Source organism: Cyprinus carpio, chromosome A3 (genome assembly GCF_018340385.1).
Source record: "Cyprinus carpio isolate SPL01 chromosome A3, ASM1834038v1, whole genome shotgun sequence".
In the NCBI taxonomy this organism is placed as follows: Eukaryota; Metazoa; Chordata; class Actinopteri; order Cypriniformes; family Cyprinidae; genus Cyprinus; species Cyprinus carpio.
In genome coordinates, this window is record NC_056574.1 from 14,413,035 (window position 1) to 14,432,961 (window position 19,927).

The following is a 19,927-nucleotide window of genomic DNA, read 5'->3' on the forward strand; positions in this document are numbered from 1 at the left end:
AGTACATCTCTTAATCCACCACCCACATGCAATCCTCTGTTCTCCTCCTTTCCTGTCATGGAGTCTGATGATTCTAAAGTTCTTCTTTCTAACCAGATTATCTTTGCAACACTCTTACCCACACACTTGCACACATTGAGACATTTCTTTCTTGTCACATTTATGCACAACTCAAACACCGCCTAACCTTCAATCTTTCTCCTACGAAAAACTTTTAATAGTCTTAAACTCCTCATTGCTCTTCTGCAGAGGTGGAAAGTAACGCATTACATTTACTCACGTTACTGTAATTGAGTAGCTTTTTTGTGTACTTCTACTTTTTAAAGTAATTTTTAAAATCTGTAATTTTACTTTTACTTAAGTATATTTTGTTTTAAGTGAAAGTGAAAAAAAAAGTGAAAAGTGAAAGTGACGTGACATACAGCCAAGTATGGTAACCCATACTCGGAATTCGTGCTCTGCTTTTAACCCATCCAAAGTGCACACACACAGCAGTGAACACACACACACTGTGAACACAGTGTAGTAAGTATTGTACTTCGCTACATTTTAAAATACATGAATTACTGAGTAAAAAAAAATAATAATAATTCGCTCACTGTAAACTACGTCAGTAAATAATGGGCAGGAGAGAAAACTGGCGCTAAAATCACAAGAAAGATGCAGACGGACAAAACAGGCATTAGTGGTGCAGACACCGCTGAAAACGAAACCCCGTCATATTCTGAAGTTGAACTCGAAGGAAATGAAGTGAACCCTTGGTCATATTTATGCTTTATTATGCAGTGTAAGCTGTGCTTGAATAGGGAGACCAAACTAGCAGCTTATAAAATCTCGACAAGGCATCAAACCTTCGCAAGCATGTAGAGGTGAGCTAAATAACTGCATCGTTGCATTGGTGGTTAAAATGAAGCTTTGACATTTTAGCAAGAGGTTTTGCACAAATAAGCCAAAAAGACAGTGGTGCGGAGTGTGCGATATTTATCGTCTGCCATAATATCATAATTGTTGTTTTAATGCTGTGCGCGCGCATTTATAGTGCGTTCTTTCACTGTGTGATTCAGTCTGTAGAAATGCATTTAGAATGATCACAAAATTGAAGATATAGGGGCAGAAAATTTACATATATCATTTCATATAGTAAATCAAAATCACACAAAGAATGCCGTCTTTTCCTCCAAAAATTATCATGAGTATGTGTGTATATATATATATTTACAACAGGTCAGTAAACAAGTTAATTAAGAGACTTGTGTTTTAGACACCATATTGCCTGTTTTTGCTCTATTTCTACAATAAAAAGTAATTCCAAACACAGCCACCAAAGCACAGTTTTGTCTCTGAGCAACATGACTGTTTTGTTCCTGGATGAATCAACCGTTTAAATGATTCGGTTCAATCACAATGACTCACTTATTAACAGTGACTTGCTGACACCTACTGGCCATTTTAATTTCACATTTAAAGTATCTTTTGATTTTTTTTTTAATAACTAATTTCTTATAATTTCAAATGAGTATTCAACATTATATGTCTTGTATATCAAAACATTATTCATGCATTGGTAACTGCAGGTTAAATGCATTCTTGTCCTGCATTAAACAGTGTGTAAATACATCTAAATGCCACTTCCGATGAAGCTTCTGCATTTCCTCTGCATTGAAAAGATGAGTTTGTTGATACTGCTTTGCCTGGTAACAGCCCAAATGTCTTATTATTCTAAATAACTGATTCCTTTAATTAAAAACTGGTTTGAGATTAATAGGCCTATCCCAGGGGTGTCAGACTCAGTTCCTGGAGAGTTTAGTTCTAACCCTGCTCCAGCACACATATCATGTAGTTTTCTAATAAGCCTAAATGATTAGATTAGCTGGATCAGGTGTGTTTAATTAAGGTTATATCTAAACTGTGCAGAACTGTGGCCCTCCAGGAACTGGGTTTGACACCCTTGGCCTGTCCCATTTTTGCCTCCCTCCCACTGTTAAAATGTAACTAAGTAATTTTTACTCTTGAGCAAATTTTAAATGAGCTACTTTTTACTTTTACTTGAGTAGATTTTTAGACTGGTACTTTTACTTGTACTTAAGTAAAATTTCAATAATGTAATGGTACTTTTACTTGAGTAGAATATTTTTGTACTCTTTCCACCTCTGGTCTTCTGTCAATGTTATTGGCCCTTGTAAAGTCTGTGTTTCTGTTGGTTTACAAAACATTTGGTTGCCAGAGTTTTTATCCCCCTGCTGGCCTCAAAAACATGAATGCATCCAGAAAGTTAGATTTTGCACATTTATCTGTAAGAAGTCCAAAACAAAAATATTATCCAAGCGTTTACAATAAAAAAACTGAACGTTTGACAAACTGTACCTTGCCTCTATGTTTTGTCATGGTCTTGTCATGATCCTGTCTCTATCTCTCTCCTTTTCTCTCTCTGTCTCCCCCTGCTGGTTTCTCCTCTCCTGTCTCCCCCCCTCTTCGCTTCTGTGTCACAGCTGACTTCACTTCTCATTAAGATAATTTCCCCTCCACCTGCTTCTCATATTGCCTTGTTATCTGGGCTACTTCTACCCTCTCGTTCTCGTGTCTCTTTGTCAGATTGTTACCTCCGAATGAAGCATTGGTCATTGGCGTCTTCACTTAGAGTTGGTCTTGTCCTGTCCTGTCCGGTCCGGTCTAGTCGGGGGTGGGTTTGTTAACCACTATCACTGCCCGAATTTCTCTGGGCTCACCATTTGCACCCCACAGAACCTTACCTGCTATCCAACGCCGCGGCCTCCCGCGCTCTGCGAGCTCCAGTCTCCGGTTCTCCCCTGAGCCCAGTCAAGCCTCCGCCTCGCCAGCCTGCTGGTCGTTCCAGCCACAGAGGTCTCCTGAGTTATTTATACTACCCAGCCTACGGGTCTTCCTCTGTTCTCATCTTTTGTACTCCTTGGTTGGATTTACCTGTGGCTTTCCTTTGTTTAATTAAAGACTGTCATTTTGCCCTCGCATTTGAGTCCTCTCTCTTCAATACCCATCACATGTTTCCTCTAAATTTAGGGATAGGGTTAAATGTGATTTAAAGTTCGACCTTTTGCTTAGTTTAGACTTTTTTTTTTTTGGCCTATGGCATGTTTTACAGATAAACTCAATCTAATGTATAGGTAAACATAACAAAACAGAAGCATAACAAACAGCACAGCCGATGAATGCAAAATATCTGAAAATATGAGAAGAATATGGTACTGTTGTTATTCTATTGAAACAGGATTCCAGACAGCATCTTTCTTTCTCAGAATTACTAAAAGAATCATTAATAGCATCATTGTGTAACTATAATCGGTGCGAAAAGCATTAAATTCTTATGATTTCATAACTACTAATGTGTTCTAAATTAACTTTAATGTATTGTGTGTTTTCTTCACTTTCTAATGCTTTTGTAGAGTTGTTAAACATGTAATGATTAATAATTAATAAATGTAAATCCATCAGAAACGTAACTGGGAACTTGTCTTTAATTATGCAAACAGAAAAACATCCCAGAGATATTATATGTTTTTATTATGTGACCTTAATGATTTTTGCATTAAGCAACGGTGCATTATGATTTATCCATTATCTAAATTAAAGTGCAACAATAAACTTGTTTGAACATTAAAAGTTACTGAAATACATTCATGACTTTTTATGCAGAGAGAAATACACTGTTTGAGAGAGTTGTGAAGGAACACACTGGAGCTTTTAAGATTAATTCCACTTATAGGCTATTTGCGTCACCTTAATCTATCTGTGTGGTTGGTGTGATGCTGGTGATTGAGTTGAAGAATCTAATTATAGAGATTGCTTGCACTGACCAGCTGGTAGAGTACAGGACTCTGTGTGTGTTCAAACCTACATGGCTCACTCAGCCTGCTGGCTTCATGCTATTTTAAAGAGCTGTGTGCCTCAGTTTCTGATTTTGTTTACGTAAAAAGGAATCTGCTGTTTAAATGAAACAACAAAGTTTAAATATAAATTTTCTTTTAGGCTTTCACTCTATGTTGTTCCATCTATTTTACCCTGCACCTTTCACATCTGTTTTTGATCATGTCAAGTGTTTGGCTTACACCAAACTTGCCATTTAGTCTGATGGCCAAATACCTCAGTTTTGGTCTAATCGGACGATAAAACCTCCTTCTATCTGGCTTCAGAGTCTCCCACATGACTCCTTGCAAACTGTAGCCAAGATTTTTTCCAACAGTGGCTCTCTCTTTGCCACTCTCCATAAAGCTGTGAATTACCCTGTTAACAGTCTCTCCAGTTTGAGCCACTAATGTCATTGTTCTCTTGGTGTCCTGCCTCAATAGTCTCCATCTTGGACAATCACTTGAGTACATCAGGCCACAGCTGAGTGATCCTCTTTTTATTTTATGAGTTTTGATTTAACTGTACTCCAAGGGATGTACAATGGACTAGAAATGTTTTTGTATCCATCCCCTGGTTTTTGCCACAATACTTACTCTCCAGAAGTTTTACCTTGCAAAGCTTTATTTCTAGCACAGTCGTTTGAAACCCCTATGACTCTGTGTCACTAGCAAGGTCAAATTTTGTGTGTACTAAAAGAACAAAGACAGGTCCTGTTATTACAGTTACATATGGCCATCAACTTTAGTTATTTTGCTAACCACATACCCTCTTTCCAGAACCCAACCCTCCAACGATGTATTAAGAAACTCAAACTCTTTAAACCAGAATTTGCTAAATTATTCAGTAGCAGAGTTTTTCTGATTGGTTAAAAAGAAAAAGTAGAAGGCCATCTAAAGACCCATCCATCTTCCAAACCTGGAAGTTGGCTGGTTCAGGTGTGTTTAATTAGGGTTGGATCTAAACTCTGCGGAGCAGTGGCCCTCCAGGAACAGGTTTGGACACCCCTGCCCTGGATGGATGGCCAGGGAATACCCGGAGGAAACCCTCACCCACACTGGGAGACCTCAATTTACCTAGCTATCTACATTTTTGCAAAACTTTAAAAATATACCTATACATAACATTCAATGTGGTTTTCAGCTAAATTGAACTTTAAAACACCAACTTTTATTGCTGCCATGATCTTCCAATGAGCCTATGTTGCTAAATATGGTAAGTGTTTATTGTGAATAAATAAAGCTGACAGCTTTCTGATGTTAGACAGCCCCTGAAAGAGAGGGGAAAAATATAATATGGCAAAAAAAATTATAATAAAGATGCTAGTGTCTAGTGCAGGTGGTGAATAAATCAGGACTTTTGGAAACTACATGGTCAACACTTCATGTTTGATTACTTGAGACAAAACCAACATTAGTGGATGTGAACACAGAGAGCCAGAGTGTTATAATGCCCTCCTGATAACAGAATTCAACAAAATAAGGGGGAAATGACTTTAATGTTTATTTTTGGATGTTAAATTAATTTCAAGTGCTCTGGAACAGCATGACTAAAGGAAATTCACATTCTGTTTTAAAAGTATAGTGGACTGAAATTGGTTGATGTTTTTTTTAACTTGTCTTCTAGCCGCTTAATATCACTCGGAAAGAGAGAGAATTATTGAATATGTCATCTCATTATATGCAGAACAATAACCTGAAATTCAGAGACATTTCATAGCAATAATGGATATAAGAATAGCACATAATATACCATGAGTCAATTCACTTGTCAGAAGTGTTCAGCAAAATGCATTCAGTGCTTGTGCTCATAGCAGGGTCAACAGACGTTCAAAGCAAACTACTTCCATACATATGTGATGCTTCACCACTTTCATAAATTGGAAATTAAATGTGCTGTAACTGTGTTTTGCAATGTAATGCGTACAATAAAATGTCCCTACAACCAGATGTATGTCATGACATTACAGCAAAAAAAAAAAAATCGGTAGAGTGACCCATGATTAAAAAATATTATTAAAAAATAAAAATGAATTTGTGAACATTTGTAAACACTGAAAAGATTATTTTGAAATAAAAAAAAAAATCATAGCTGTTATGTTTATTCAGTATCATTACCTCTGATTCAGCTACCCTCTTTCATGCATGCATTTGGAAAATTTATTTAGTGTTTGAGGAAACCAGATGAGATCATTATGCTTCTGAAAAAAAAAAGAAAACCTTGGCCCCTTGTTTCTGAATTGTCATTTAGTTTATTTATGCAGAGAATTTGGAAAAATGAAATAAAAGCAGCAGCTGCTGCTGCAAAAGAAAGGATGTTTTCAGAAAGGATTTCCAACTTCCTACTTGGAAAAGTGCTAGAGAATATCATGCAGAGGTTTCCAACTTGGAGACTCGTGTGGAAAACTGGAACTCCAATTTTCTGAGATGTTGCACAGTGCTACAATGATCCATGCCAACCTTTCTTTCACTTACAACAACATCTATAAACTGCCAGCAAAACATTATAAGATATTTTGAAGAATGTTCTGAAGAAATATAATAATTTTGAGATGTTAAGTTCAGAGAGGCAGAAATATTCATTTATTATTGAAACATAATGTCTTCAGAATTTCCATGGTAGAGTTTTTCAGTGTGTGCCATGGCACCATCATTGCGATTGATGAGATGATTAGCCTGCATGCCAACCCTAGGACGTTCACACATTCACACTGTTTTTCTTCCATCTCCTGAGGCTGTGCTCATCATGGGAGCAGGCAAAAACACGGCTCAAATGCAATTAATCTTATCTTGTCTTACATTTGATGTTTTACATCATTACAGAAAAATGATTAAATTACACCAGAGGCCTGAAAACAAAAGTATTTTACATTGCGCTATTCAGTCCTGCTCTCTCTTCTTTTCCATAATAGACAGGAGTCAAGTTTACTATTATTTTATAATTTAGTATAAAATAAAATAAATTATAATCTATAGTATATAACTAAGCTATAGACTATAGAGACATGTAGGCTGATATATGAGGACATGTGCTATTGCTGTACACATTGTTTTGGTCAGCACAATACATTTGCTCTAAAATAATCATTATCATTTCCCTACAGGCTCTAACTTTTTACACTGTCTGTGGTGTCAAGTGTCACTTTATAAAATGTACTACAATTTTTGATGATCAAAACTTATCTTGATAAAACACATTATTAGAAAGGTCTGAGTCTCAAATGTTCCATATTTAGTGTTTATTTTGTTATAGAATTAATACTATGACAAATGTATTAATTTGTGACAGAAAAATGCATTAATAAAATTTCAGTGGATGTCATCCGCTGTCAATTTTTTTTGTATAGTGCTTTAACAAAATCTCACAGGAACCTCAATTTTTTTGTGATATCAACTTCAAATTTGGAACAAAACTTGGTTATGAACTGTTCATGCTCATCTCCAGACTGGGTCTCTTCTCTCCAATTTCCTTAGTTGCAGATTCAATTATTAGATCTGTCAGCATTAATATTTTTATACTTAGATTTTTTTGGAGGGATCAAACAGTAACACCGTGTGTCCCAAACAGACGTGACGCGATGCGATTAAAAAGTATCTTCTCCGTGCAGTTTTTGTCCTTACCACCCGCGACAGCGACATTTGACAATAAGCGCCACAGAATTCTATTTTAGAAATGTTTTTCATTTTCTGCAACGTCACAGGAGGAACAACATACAAAATATGACAATGATAATCTCAGGTAATGATTATGTGCTTTATTCAATCTTAAAAGTGTCTAATGTGAGTTTGAATATTATTTTGTGTGATCTTTATAGCCATAGTGAAAGCAACAATATATATTTTACCTCAGATCTTGAAAATAATTTAGGCTAAGGCAAACTTACATTAAAAATGTGAACTCACTGCGAACCAATATCCATAACAAAGAAAGTATCACTCACTCACTCACTCACTCACTCACTCAAAACTGTTCAGTCCATTCACATTTGAATCATCCATTTTCAGTGTCCACTTTTCTTTACTTCACACTTGCCATGTTTTTTGCTGTCACATCATATTTCTACACTGGGTGCGATAAAGCATCGCAAATCATTTGAACTTTGTGTCAGCACGTCATAAATAGAATGAGTTAGCAGTTTTCTGTCTGGGATTTGTCACGCAGCGCTGAGTCGCATCCAGTGTAGACAGCATCACTGATTAGGCTATAAGAAGTTTTATTGTATTTTGGTGCGTCGCACCGTGCCACTCGCGTCCAGTGTAGACACGATGTAATTTAATGTCGCTTTCTGATGCTACATTTTAATTTTCATGCCAAATTATTTGAAATTAATGCAGGCCAAACATTTTTCTCTCACGGGCCGCCTATTGAGAAACCCTGCTGTAGCATGTCTGTGTATACAACAGAAGAAGATATACAGTATAAGGATATTACTTGTATTCATATTGTATGTTTCTACTGCATGTAATTTAGGTTTAAAAAGTCATAAGAAATTGTGAAAATCATTTATGATTGTAATATTAGAATACAAGAATGTCTTCCGGCATCATGGAATAGGCATAGTAGTCACAGAAAAATCCATCGTCAGCTCTCATTATTCGTAAATACTATCAAGAGTGACAGTGTTGATACATCAGTTCCGTCTTTTTTAGTTTTTGACCTTAATGGAAGAGTTTAGACGTGGCCAGTGGCATTTCTGTGTCTGTTTCTGAACAGCAGAGTCAGTCAGCTATTCTGAAATCCTGCACTGTTAAAAATCACTGTAAAAAAAACTGCCAAATTTTTACAGTAACATGCTGTTTTTCATTAAACCAGTGCATTCTGGGTAATTTTTGAGAAATTCACCTGCTGCTATATATCGTGAATTAACAGCGTTCAAAGTCGACACTCAGAGGCTGTTTCAAATCACACCCTACACCCTCATCCACTATTCCCTACATGAGTTTACTAATACAGTCCACCTGACAGAGAGAATGAAAACTAATGAGTGAATTCAGACATTGATGAACACCTGCTGTTAGCAAGCAGAATCACTGGTGGAAAGAAAAACAAAGTGTGCAGTTCAGATCAGACCTACAGCAGATACATCCAGCAGCACACAAAGACAGAAAGACCATTTCAGGAATTCTCATCACTTTTGCAGTGATGTTCTACATTTTTAGCATTACAGATTCATTACGGATTGTAAAGGTAACACATGATAAATCATGGGTAACTGTTTATCAGTGCATTGCATGCTGGTTTAAACAGTTTATTAATATATCTATAATTTAGGAACTATTATTATTACTAGCTCTGATCTTATGCTCTGCACTTACATTCTCATTATATATTCTGTGCATTTAAAGATAATGTCTTTTATTGGGTTATTTGTAATGCTTCCTGATTAAACGGGATTAAACCCAGATGAGCGTACATGTTTTATGAGACATGACACATACTTGTATTTGAAGACAATATTCTGAAAGCAAGCCATACTAAGCAGGAAAAGTCTGAACCTTTTGTGTTACCTGATATATTGTAGAATAGAATAAAACTAAGAAGACCGTAAATATTTGAATGTTTATGATGGTGATTAGTAATCATTATTCTGTCAGATAATAATTAAAATGTTGTGCTTATGTGTTCCTGACTAAGCTTCATTTGTATTTGTTGCACAATCTTTTGTAAGGATCTCAACAAATCAGTAGGAATAATTGCACAAACAAAATACTGTGACACACTATACGCAACCTTGCTTATTTTCCTACAGTCTGTTGTTTTCATTTACTGACCATCTGTAGGTGGCAGCACCATAAACATCAGCTGTCAGATGAAGTCAGCTGATAAAGACTACATTTGTGGTCTCCATTAGGTCTGTGATGTGTTTTCCCCACCACTGATAGCACATTTTATCACAAGAAAAGCCCTTAACAACATTGTTATCTGGAAGCTGGTGTAATGCATTGTGCTGTTTATTTCTTGTAGATAAAGGACAACAATAGAGAGATTAATTGCAATATTACCAGAATCCCATTATAATCGCATTATTAAGGATGTTTGTAAATGTAATGACTGACAGTATCTTTGTTGAGCGGGGGACTGATCATGGGTGCTCAGTTTTGGGCATGCATCACCTGAGCTGTAAAGGTCATGTGGATACTTGCGCTGGAAATGCAGGAAAAGGATGTCCTGACATGCTGCCAATGCTGCTTGGAACCAAACATTTCATTCCATTCCATTTTTTTTTCTCTCCTTTAACTACCATGGCATATTACTAGGACCAAACGAGCAGCATTATTACACTGAATTAAAAATTATTTTATTCTCCTCAAAACATATAAGACAGGTGAATCATGAATATCTAAATAAGATACTATTTACAAATATAATATACGTGCATTGATGACTATAAAATTTCTTTCTTTCGCATTGTGATGACATGAACATGCTGAATCAAATTAATTCAGATGTCAAAATAGGCTAGCTAGTAAAAAAAAGTTACAATTGGTTAATGGGTTTAGTAACAGTCTTTAAATGCATGCAGCTCTGTCATGAGTAACAGCACCATTTCTGTGGAAAACTGGAGTGCGTTATTTGCTTCTGAGACTGCAGTCACAGTCCTCATTCAAACAGATAGAGCTCTGACAGAGAAACATCACACATTCAATAATGCTGAAGTGGTCATATGATTTGTTCTATGGCTGCCAACCACTAACAAGCCCAAACACACAACTGTCTTGATCAGCTAGAGACAAATTGTCACAAATATGGCTTGATGCTGTTTTAACAAGTATCCCTCTGCAATGGGAAAGCAAGGCTTCTTGGCTGTCCATCATAAGAATTGCAGAGGAGATCACAAACAGCAGAACAGCATTACAAATTTATGATCACTCTTACAATATCTGACAAAAAAAAAATTCACACTCTTGAGCATAGTCATGGTTTCATCTTGTCCTTTGAGATGGTGTTTATATAGAGACTGCCTGCTGTGGAAATTAAAGAGAAGTGATAATCATTACGGCTCCCCATGCTGTCTTTGCTGTCAGATATTTTATTTTACTGGACAGCAGAAAGTTTTTTTTTTTTTTTTTTTTTTTTTTTTTTTTTTTTGTTTTTTTGCATTTCATTTTATGATGACTCTGTGCAGCTAAAATTTTCCACTTTCTCAAACAAGATGTGGTTGCAGACTTTCTTAACTAGACATATATAGATGTGTTGTGAGAAGATGTGTGGTGGCCATGACTGTTACATCATGGATAGATGCATTGTTTTCCATTCCCTAATGGATTCTGTCTTTCTGAGCTCTGACACACTAAAGCCTATAGAGATTAATAAGACCTCTAAAGTATCCTCCACTGAGAGAGTTGATGCATTACTGGTTAAAATAGCAAGCCACGGTCTTTATCCACCTTCACATAGCACTTACAAAGTAACAAATGAGCATTCATTTGGGATATTGAGAGTTTGGTGTTTTGGACCAAGATGTTTTATTCCTCTTGTAAGCTGCCTTGTTCGAACAATTGCTCACAAAACCATTCTTGCATTGAATTTAATACAACAATTTACGTAAGAATGGTTTTATGAAGTATTTTCTCTGATGAAATGGCTGGACAGTAAAGTCTTTTTGCAAATTACAGCTGATAACATAATCTGATCGGACCAAACCCATTAAGCTGTCTTACATCAGAACAGACTGATAGTTTCATTTTGTGATTATTTGATTGTCTCACCAGAGCGATTATGAAAACATTGTGTTCATTGGACAATGTGGCTTGTAAATGTATGACTTAATTGTGTAAAGGAGACTCATCAGTCTCTGGTAGATCACTACTGCCATCTCTTGCCTTTAAAGACAAGAATCCTCCCATGATGCCTGTCAAACTCTATTATTTTCTTAAGTTAAAAATAGGTGTATAGAAGTGAACAGAGGTTACAATGCAGTCAACAACAGCTTCCATGGACCTTCCTCTCACTGAACTGAAAGTGAATAATGCATGTTATACAGTATATGTTGTTTTATTGTGAACAATTCATCTGTGCATATGTTTATTTAACAAAAAAAAAAAAAAAAAAAAAAATTCCTTCAGTGCAGTGGTTTCCAATTTCCGGTCCTGTCACCCATGACTTCTCTGAAATGCATTATTGATATTTAATCTGTGTGTAATGCTGTTGCAGGATGATCCGAATGAATGCGTTTTGTCAAGTGAAGTGAGCGTGCTTAGGGAATAGGGAGCAGTGAGCACTGCATAGGGACTTTGTTAAACAGAACACAGCTCAGTTCATGGCTCTTTCTCCTAACGAACTGATGATTTGAATCAGTGCCAGGACCGGAATTAGGAACCACTGCTTTAATGGTAGAATTTTCTTAAGCAACAAGAAGATATCTGTCATTGGTTGGACAAACAGAAAGTCCCACCTCAAATTCACACCATTGGTTGACCCAGTGTTGCTGTGTTAAACCGGCACTCATACAAACAATGTTTCTTCACATTTCAGGGAAATCAGTATGTTGATTGCAGTTATCTCTGCACATTAAGCTGAAATAGGACAAGGTATTTTAACACCCAAAAGATGACATACAACTTTATTGAAAATAAAGTTCCCATTCCCAAAGAAACTGAAAACGAGAAGAAAATGAGTACGGATCTGCTTCCTTTCCTCAGTTCCACTGCACTAATTAAGTAATACGTACATAATGCACTAATGAGTATACATTCAAATTAGCAGTTATAACCCACAAAGAATACTATTTTGCCTTACCATATTCAGATATACAGCATTTCTTTCATGAGACTTTAAAAAGCCTTAATAAATAATAAATATATCCCAGTTTATTCCAACTTGCCTGTATTTCATGAAAAACAGTCCATCAAAAGAAATGCATCGCTGCATTAATCCATCAGATTATAGCCGCATAACTCACAGCAGACACGCGAGTGCACATACTGGCAGCAGAGTCCTGCGCCTGTGCTCTCTGTGTGCAATGAAAGAGGGTTAGAGACTGACATGAGGGCCTCTGGGCCGGTGGTACAAAACCAGGACCAGTCCCAAGATGCAAATCAGCCCCCAGACCGAGTTTTAGAGCATGCAAGTCAGAGTCAGGGGAGAGGTGTTGTGTGACGGGCTGAATCTCAGCCGATGCAGGTCTCATGCCTCACCTAACCCATTTATTCTCTCTGACTGACTTTATGCAGCCTTTTCATTGTCCTGGTTTTAAAAAGACACACTTAAGCTTAGTAGTCAACATAATGATTAATGCAATGATTGATTTATGATTGTTGAAATCATTGCCGATCGCTTCACTTTGTTGGTATGTTTTCAAATGAAAACATTGTCAATGTTGAATTAAGAAAAATAGTGATAATTTACTTGGAAGCAGATGTAATTTTTATGATTCAAGAACAAGACAGTAAAAGCAAAATGCAGAATTTAAACAAAGATAACATGTTCACATCCTCTTTGAATTGTCTTATAAAGAAAAAAAATGCATTTAAGCCATTTAATGTGATCATACGCATTATGTTATATAGCTATTCATGTTATTGTCATAATGTTATGAGCTTTTATCAGGAAAAAAAAAACACCCACCAAAACAGCTTCGATCCTGTGAGGACAGAAGAATCTAGAAAACACAGTCTAATTCACCATCAGGGACCGAGTCCGGAAAGCATCTCAAAAAAGATCCTCCCTCGTATCAACAATTGTAATTCCTCCTGGCCTCATGATGTTTATAAAGGCGAGTCCACAATCTGACCCGCACCTTACCGCCAAAGTCATCTGTAAGAAGGTAAGAAGCATGCTTTTTCTTGTCTTCTCTGTCTTTTAATCATGATTGTTGTAAATATTCATAGCCGTAAATATTGCATTTTTGTAATGTCATTTTATAGGTGCCAATAACTTTTCACATGAAAAAGTCAGGATGATCTCACCGTCGTATTGGTTTTAGAATATCTTTAAATATTAGAAACAAACTTTACATTTTTATTGTACATTTATTGTTTTTGGTACTTTCCTGGTCAGGTTTACTTGTTTTTTTTTTTTGTTGTTTGTTTGGTTTTTTTTTTCCACAAGTTTTAATAAGTTAGTATAAAAGAGGATTAGGGCCAAGCAATAATAAAAAACAAATAAAATAAAATAAAACCATCTCGAGATTAAAGTCATTATAATGTGAGATTACAAAAAATAAAATGTTGAAAATAAACTTATTAAATTACGAGAAAAAGATTGTTGTGTTTCAAGAAAAAGCTTGTTAAATTTTGAGAAAAAAAAAAGTTAAAAACTCATTAAACTTCAAGAAAAATTCCAAATAAAATGCTGAAAATAACACATTTGTGTCATGTTCGTTTGAGCGTTTCATTCAGTGTTTGCAGTGGCACTGGTCTTGGAGAGTAGAGCTCCTGAAGGTAGTTTCTGGCGTGATCAACTACAGTTCAAGTCCGTTTTTATGAAGAACCTGACTATTACTTTAGTATCATTGATGGTTGTGTATGCCTCCATTCATAGAAGGAAATGACTGTAACCATCTGTACAGCCATTAACGCCAATGTTGTATGGTTTTAGTTTAGGCCAGTGGTTATTTACACTAAGTGAAAATAGTGATATATTCTATTTACACTAAATGACAACAGCAACATTTTTAGCCATGTGCGATTTACTCTAAGTGAAAATAGCGATTCTTTTTACGTTATGTAAAAGTAGCAGATTTTTTCAGAGTGTAAATGATTTTATTTATTAAAATTGTTAAATTGACACTGCCTTAGTGGGTCTACACAGCACTCCCCGCCCCTAAACCTACCTAATTAATACATCATTATTAAACACTCTTTAGACAATTGATTTCCACTTTTCTGATGTGGTATGTGATGAAAAATGGAAGGAGTGAGTTTGGCAAAAGGCGAATTTGAACACTGCAGACGCTGATTAACACTGTCCAACAAGAGAAAATGATTATTCTCAGCACTTTATTTTGACTTTTTTTCAAAATGTAACAAGTTTTTTTTTTCTCAAACTCAAGAAAAGTTTCTATGAGTTTATTCTCAGCATTTTTCCTCAAAATTTAGCGAGTTTTTTGCGAAGCACAATGACTGAATTCTCAAAATATTATGAGTTTATTCTCAACATTTTATTTCGACTTTTTTTTTTTTGAAAATGTGAGTTTAATCTTGATAGATAGATAGGTGATAGATTTCACAACTTCAGTGTAAAAGTAAGAAAATTGTGTACAGTAAAAAAAATAAAAATAAAACCTATTTTGCCATTTTGGCAAAAATAAATTGGCACCTATTCTTTGGTGCTTAAACAGACCTAACTACCTTTTCTGCACACTTTATCAAACCAAGTGGCCATTGTCATACAAAGCTCAAGGAGAAATTCATTAATAGCGTCATTTCTAGGAAGCCTCCTAATCTTCCTCAGCACATGTTCCCACTGGGGAAAGTTTAGCCTAAAGGCAGAGAGACAGAGTAGGTCAGGGACATGCTCTGGGTCACAGAAGCCCTTATGAGGCCACGGTGGACCAGTGGTACAGACAAAAGCATGACAAGAACACATGAAGCTACTGTCCCTTCAGATATAACAGGGTGGTGCTTCCCATAAGCTCTGCTATAAAGGAGACAGATGAACCACAGAGAATCACGTTATGTTAGGCACACGTTATGTTAGGCACAAAATTGTTTTAAAAATGGATAGTTCTGAATCTTAATTTCTAAATTCTAATTAAACAAGCAGCTTAAGATATAAAAGGCTGATTAAATGGGACACTTTATTAATTTTTTTTAGCTATTTGTAAATGAATGTTACAAACAGCACTGTTGCCACAACCTTCCCACAGGAGTGTAACACTAATAGAAAACCAGTGGTAGAAAACAAAAACAAACAAAAAATGTAAAACTAAAAAACTACAAAATGCAGCTAAATTTTAAATGGTCTCGCCTATTAATGCACCAAATTTCTATGTTGTCAATCATATAAGTTTCTTTGCAGTTTGATATGATTTGTTGTGCACGGTATGTTAATGTAATTCATGCTACGGGAGCTAGCAAATAATTATTTTAATGTTGGACATTGTGAGTAGCATTCATACAAAAAAATCTTCACAATAATGAACAAAATCCATATATATGTAAAGGGCGGGTCTCATGTCTTGTAATAGCCCCTGATGGAAGTCCCTGTCGACAGGTGTTTCTGCACATATGTGTTCCTGTCTGCTTGTGTTTGTGCAGTGACTGCACTCCTTTGGGGACATGCAGGAAAACATCCTCGGGGGAGATCCTCCTGTCTGTTTGTGATAGCGGAGTATTGTTAGATCACAAAATGTGACATGATCTACAATCGTTGCTCTGGTTTGTCTCATGGACACAATGAGAAAACTATTTGTGACATCAATAAGTATAAAATAAGGGTAAAATATGATGAGAACGGTTCTGCTGAAATATATAATTTCATATTGCAGACTTCACATCATTTATTACATGCTGCAAGTTGTAAAATGGTCCTCAGTTCCTCTGAAATACTGTTAATTTTATTAACAAATACTATGACAAAAAATATTCGTTAACATCCTTTTTTTCCAATGATTAAGGTGAGATGAAGATAAGACGAAACTGACATTATTAAACACTGACTTTAACATCATGCACTGTTTTCATGCTCTGGGTTGCCAAATGTCAGGTGTTTAAATCCCCCATCAGATGGGCACATTTTCTGCCATGTTTTACTTTATCTTCAGAACTTGGCAACAATTCGCACACACTGTCTTGTAAACTATGGAAAAAGCGCTGATGATCTGAAAACTTCGACAAACGTGTAAGTCAGTTCTGCTCAGATGAAAGTGGAATACAACCAGTCGGTGTTCCTTCACACGTTCGTTTGAGTTGTTTGTTGTGACTAAATCTGCAAGCAAACCTTCTCAATGATCTTCTGATGTATTCTCTCAAATGAAAACAATCATGAACAGCAATCGATTGTAATTTTGAGCAAAAAATAATTGTGATTATCACTTTAACTATTATGCAGCATGACTAAAATGTGACAAAGTTTTAGTTGACTAAAACTAGAGACTTTTAGTCATCTAAAACTTGACTAGACTAAACATAAAAAATAGTAAATATTATAAAAAAACTAAAAAGGACATTTGACACAGCACTAAATTAAAAAAAACAGCTGATAAAATGAACACTACTCTGACACCATCCACCTCCCCAGCTCCACTTCTAGATCTGCTATACGATTTATGTATGCCTATCCATGCAGCAGCATATCTCATATGTGACCCTGGAGCACAAAACCAGTCTTAAGTCGCTGGGGTATATTTGTAGCAATAGCCAAAAATACATTGTATGGGTCAAAATTATTGATTTTTCTTTTATGCCAAAAATCATTAGGATATTAAGTAAAGAGCATGTTCCGTGAAGATATTTTGTAAATTTCCTACCGTAAATATATCAAAACTTAATTTTTGGTTAGTAATATGCATTGCTAAGAACTTCATTTAGACAAATTTAAAGGCAATTTTCTCAATATTTAGACATTTTTGCATGCTCAGATTCCAGATTTTCATACAATAGTTGTATCTCGGGCAAATATTGTAATCATAACAAACCATCATAACAGATCATAACAAACCATACATCAATGGAAAGCTTATTTATTGAACTTTCCGATGATGTATAAATCTCAATTTCAAGAAATTGACCCTTGTCACTGGTTTTGTGGTCCATGGTCACATTTACAGCAGTGTGTCTATATATCTATTGGCAGTAGCTAGTCTCTGTACTTGCTTTGATTTAGTTTGCCAAAACCAAGTACATTAACACTGTCACAACCATTAATATGCAAAAACTATTTAAAGAGTTGTCATGACTCATGACTGAAATATTTATATTATTTTGTGACGAGTTTTAAAATGTCACAAACTAAAAATTTTGCCCCCAGGTTTCAAAGTACATTGGGAAATTGAAAATATTTTTATTTTGCGGTCCTGCAAAGTCAGCAGTCTTGTCTTGTGTGACATGGTCACTGTAGGTTGATTATTTTCCTTTGCTATTGCAAATAAACTTCTCCTCTGATGAAATATTTTTTCAGGCAAAACATTAAAGCATGTATTGTTTAGGTTTGTGCAGTATACTGTAAGCAGTATCAGCACAAAATGACTCAAGAAACAGACCGAAAAACACACTGTGCACCAGATTTCAGTCTGTCTGATATTATATTTAAAAAATAATTTGTGAGTTTGGCATATTAGCAAGTTCAATTAACATAATTTTCACTGTTCCTTCTAGAATCTCATTTCAGCTCTTTGGACATCATGGAGGGTCGACTACGCCACGACACAAGATTCAGCTACATCCTCAGAAGCAGCCTGCCCTCCTCTAACCTGACCACCAATTCAGTCAATGCCACACATGTCTTCAGTGTGTTCGATGGGTGTGAAGAAATGGTGGCCGGTGTTGTTTTTGACCTAGCCATACAATGCTTCAACGTGATCATAGGAATACCTGCCAACATCCTGGTTCTTGCAAACCTAATAAAGACCCGAAATGAACCATTAACTTCCGACATCTTCCTGGGCTGCCTGGCTTTCATGGACGCCTACTTTGGATTCATGACAATCATAGCGTTCCTCACTTTCTACCACTGGAGGAGCGCTATGGGTTGGAGAGCTATGAAGTTCTCATACGGCGTGAAGGACACCAGTGGGCCGCTCTTCCTCTCCTGCGTCTGTCTGGATCGCTTTATAGCTGTTGTCTTTCCCATTGCATTCGGACAACTGAAGGACATCAAATACAGGATCAGCCTTACCATCGTGGTTCTGCTGCTCACTTTTGCTTATGCTTCAGCCAAAACCATTGGTGGCATCCACAACTTTGAGAAGGTTTTCACTGGTGAGGTTTTGTTTGCTTTCACCTGGATGGTGGTGTGTAACGTGGCCATCCTCTGGGCCCTGAAACGCTCACGAGGTTCTGGTAAAGATGAGATGAATCCTATGAAAAGAAAGGCCTTTAAGATGGTGCTGTCAATTTTGATCATAATCATAAGCAACTATCTCCCTCCAGTGGCTCTGTTCCCCTTTGAAGACCATTATCCCCATAAGGTCTTCACTTGCTATGTGCAGCCAGTATGTTTTGCCTTTGTAAATATCAGCAGCACTGTCCAGCCTTTAACTTACTTATCCCGCTTAGAGAAAGTACCATTCTTGCCTGAATCTTGTGTGGAGAAGTTAAGCTGCAAGGAAAAAGACAAGCCCTCAAACAAATGATGACCTACTCTAATACGAACATACTGACACTGATCATTAAATGTAAAGTAGTTGCATGCATTGCCATAGTTCTTGTTGCAGAAACACCTGTCGACAGGGACTTCCATCAGGGGCCGTACAAGACATGAGACCCGCCCTGTTTCCTCAGCATATACATATACAGTCGTGGCCAAAAGTTTTGAGAATTACATAAATATTGGAAATTGGAAAAGTTGCTGCTTAAGTTTTTATAATCTCAATAGTAACAATTTGCAATACCTCCAGAATGTTTATGAAGAGTGATAAGATGAATGCATAGTCCTTCTTTGCCAGGAAAATTAACATTAATCCCAATAAAAAACCTTTCCGCTGCATTTCCTTGCTGTCATTAAAGGACCTGCTGAGATTCATGTCAGTAATCATCTTGTTAACTCAGGTGAGAATGTGACGAGCACAAGGCTGGAGATCATTTGGTCAGGCTGATTGGGTTAGAATGGCAACTTGACATGTTAAAAGGAGGGTGATGCTTGAAATCATTGTTCTTCTTCCATTGTTTAACCATGGTGACCTGCAAAGAAACGCAAAGCAGCCATCATTGCGTTGCATAAAAATGGCTTCACAGGCAAGGATATTGTGGCTACTAAGGATTGCACCTAAACCTAACAATTAGGTGCTCCATCAAGAACTTCAAGGAAAGAGGGTTCAATTACTTTGTAAAGAGGCGTCAGGGCGTCCAAGAGAAGCAGCAGGCAGGATCATCTGCCTAAAGAGATTCAGCTGCGGGATCGGGAGTTGCCACCAGGCAGAGCTTGCTCAGGAATGGGCAGGCAGGCA

General features: G+C 36.5%; 1 protein-coding gene across 1 annotated transcript; it reads left to right on the forward strand.

Annotated features, from left to right (window-relative positions):
- Window positions 1-12,256: 12,256 nt before the first annotated feature.
- On the forward strand, window positions 12,257-19,268 carry LOC109052213 (G-protein coupled receptor 183-like). The gene is made up of 2 exons (XM_042714834.1): window positions 12,257-13,645; window positions 18,138-19,268. Exon 2 carries the CDS (start codon window positions 18,164-18,166, stop codon window positions 19,112-19,114), a length of 951 nt encoding a protein of 316 aa, XP_042570768.1. The 5' UTR covers window positions 12,257-13,645; window positions 18,138-18,163; the 3' UTR covers window positions 19,115-19,268.
- Window positions 19,269-19,927: the final 659 nt, after the last annotated feature.

Bases quoted from the DNA above. Each gene is read 5' to 3' on its own strand.
- LOC109052213 (XM_042714834.1), top strand. From the start codon at position 18,164: ATGGAGGGTCGACTACGCCACGACACAAGATTCAGCTACATCCTCAGA.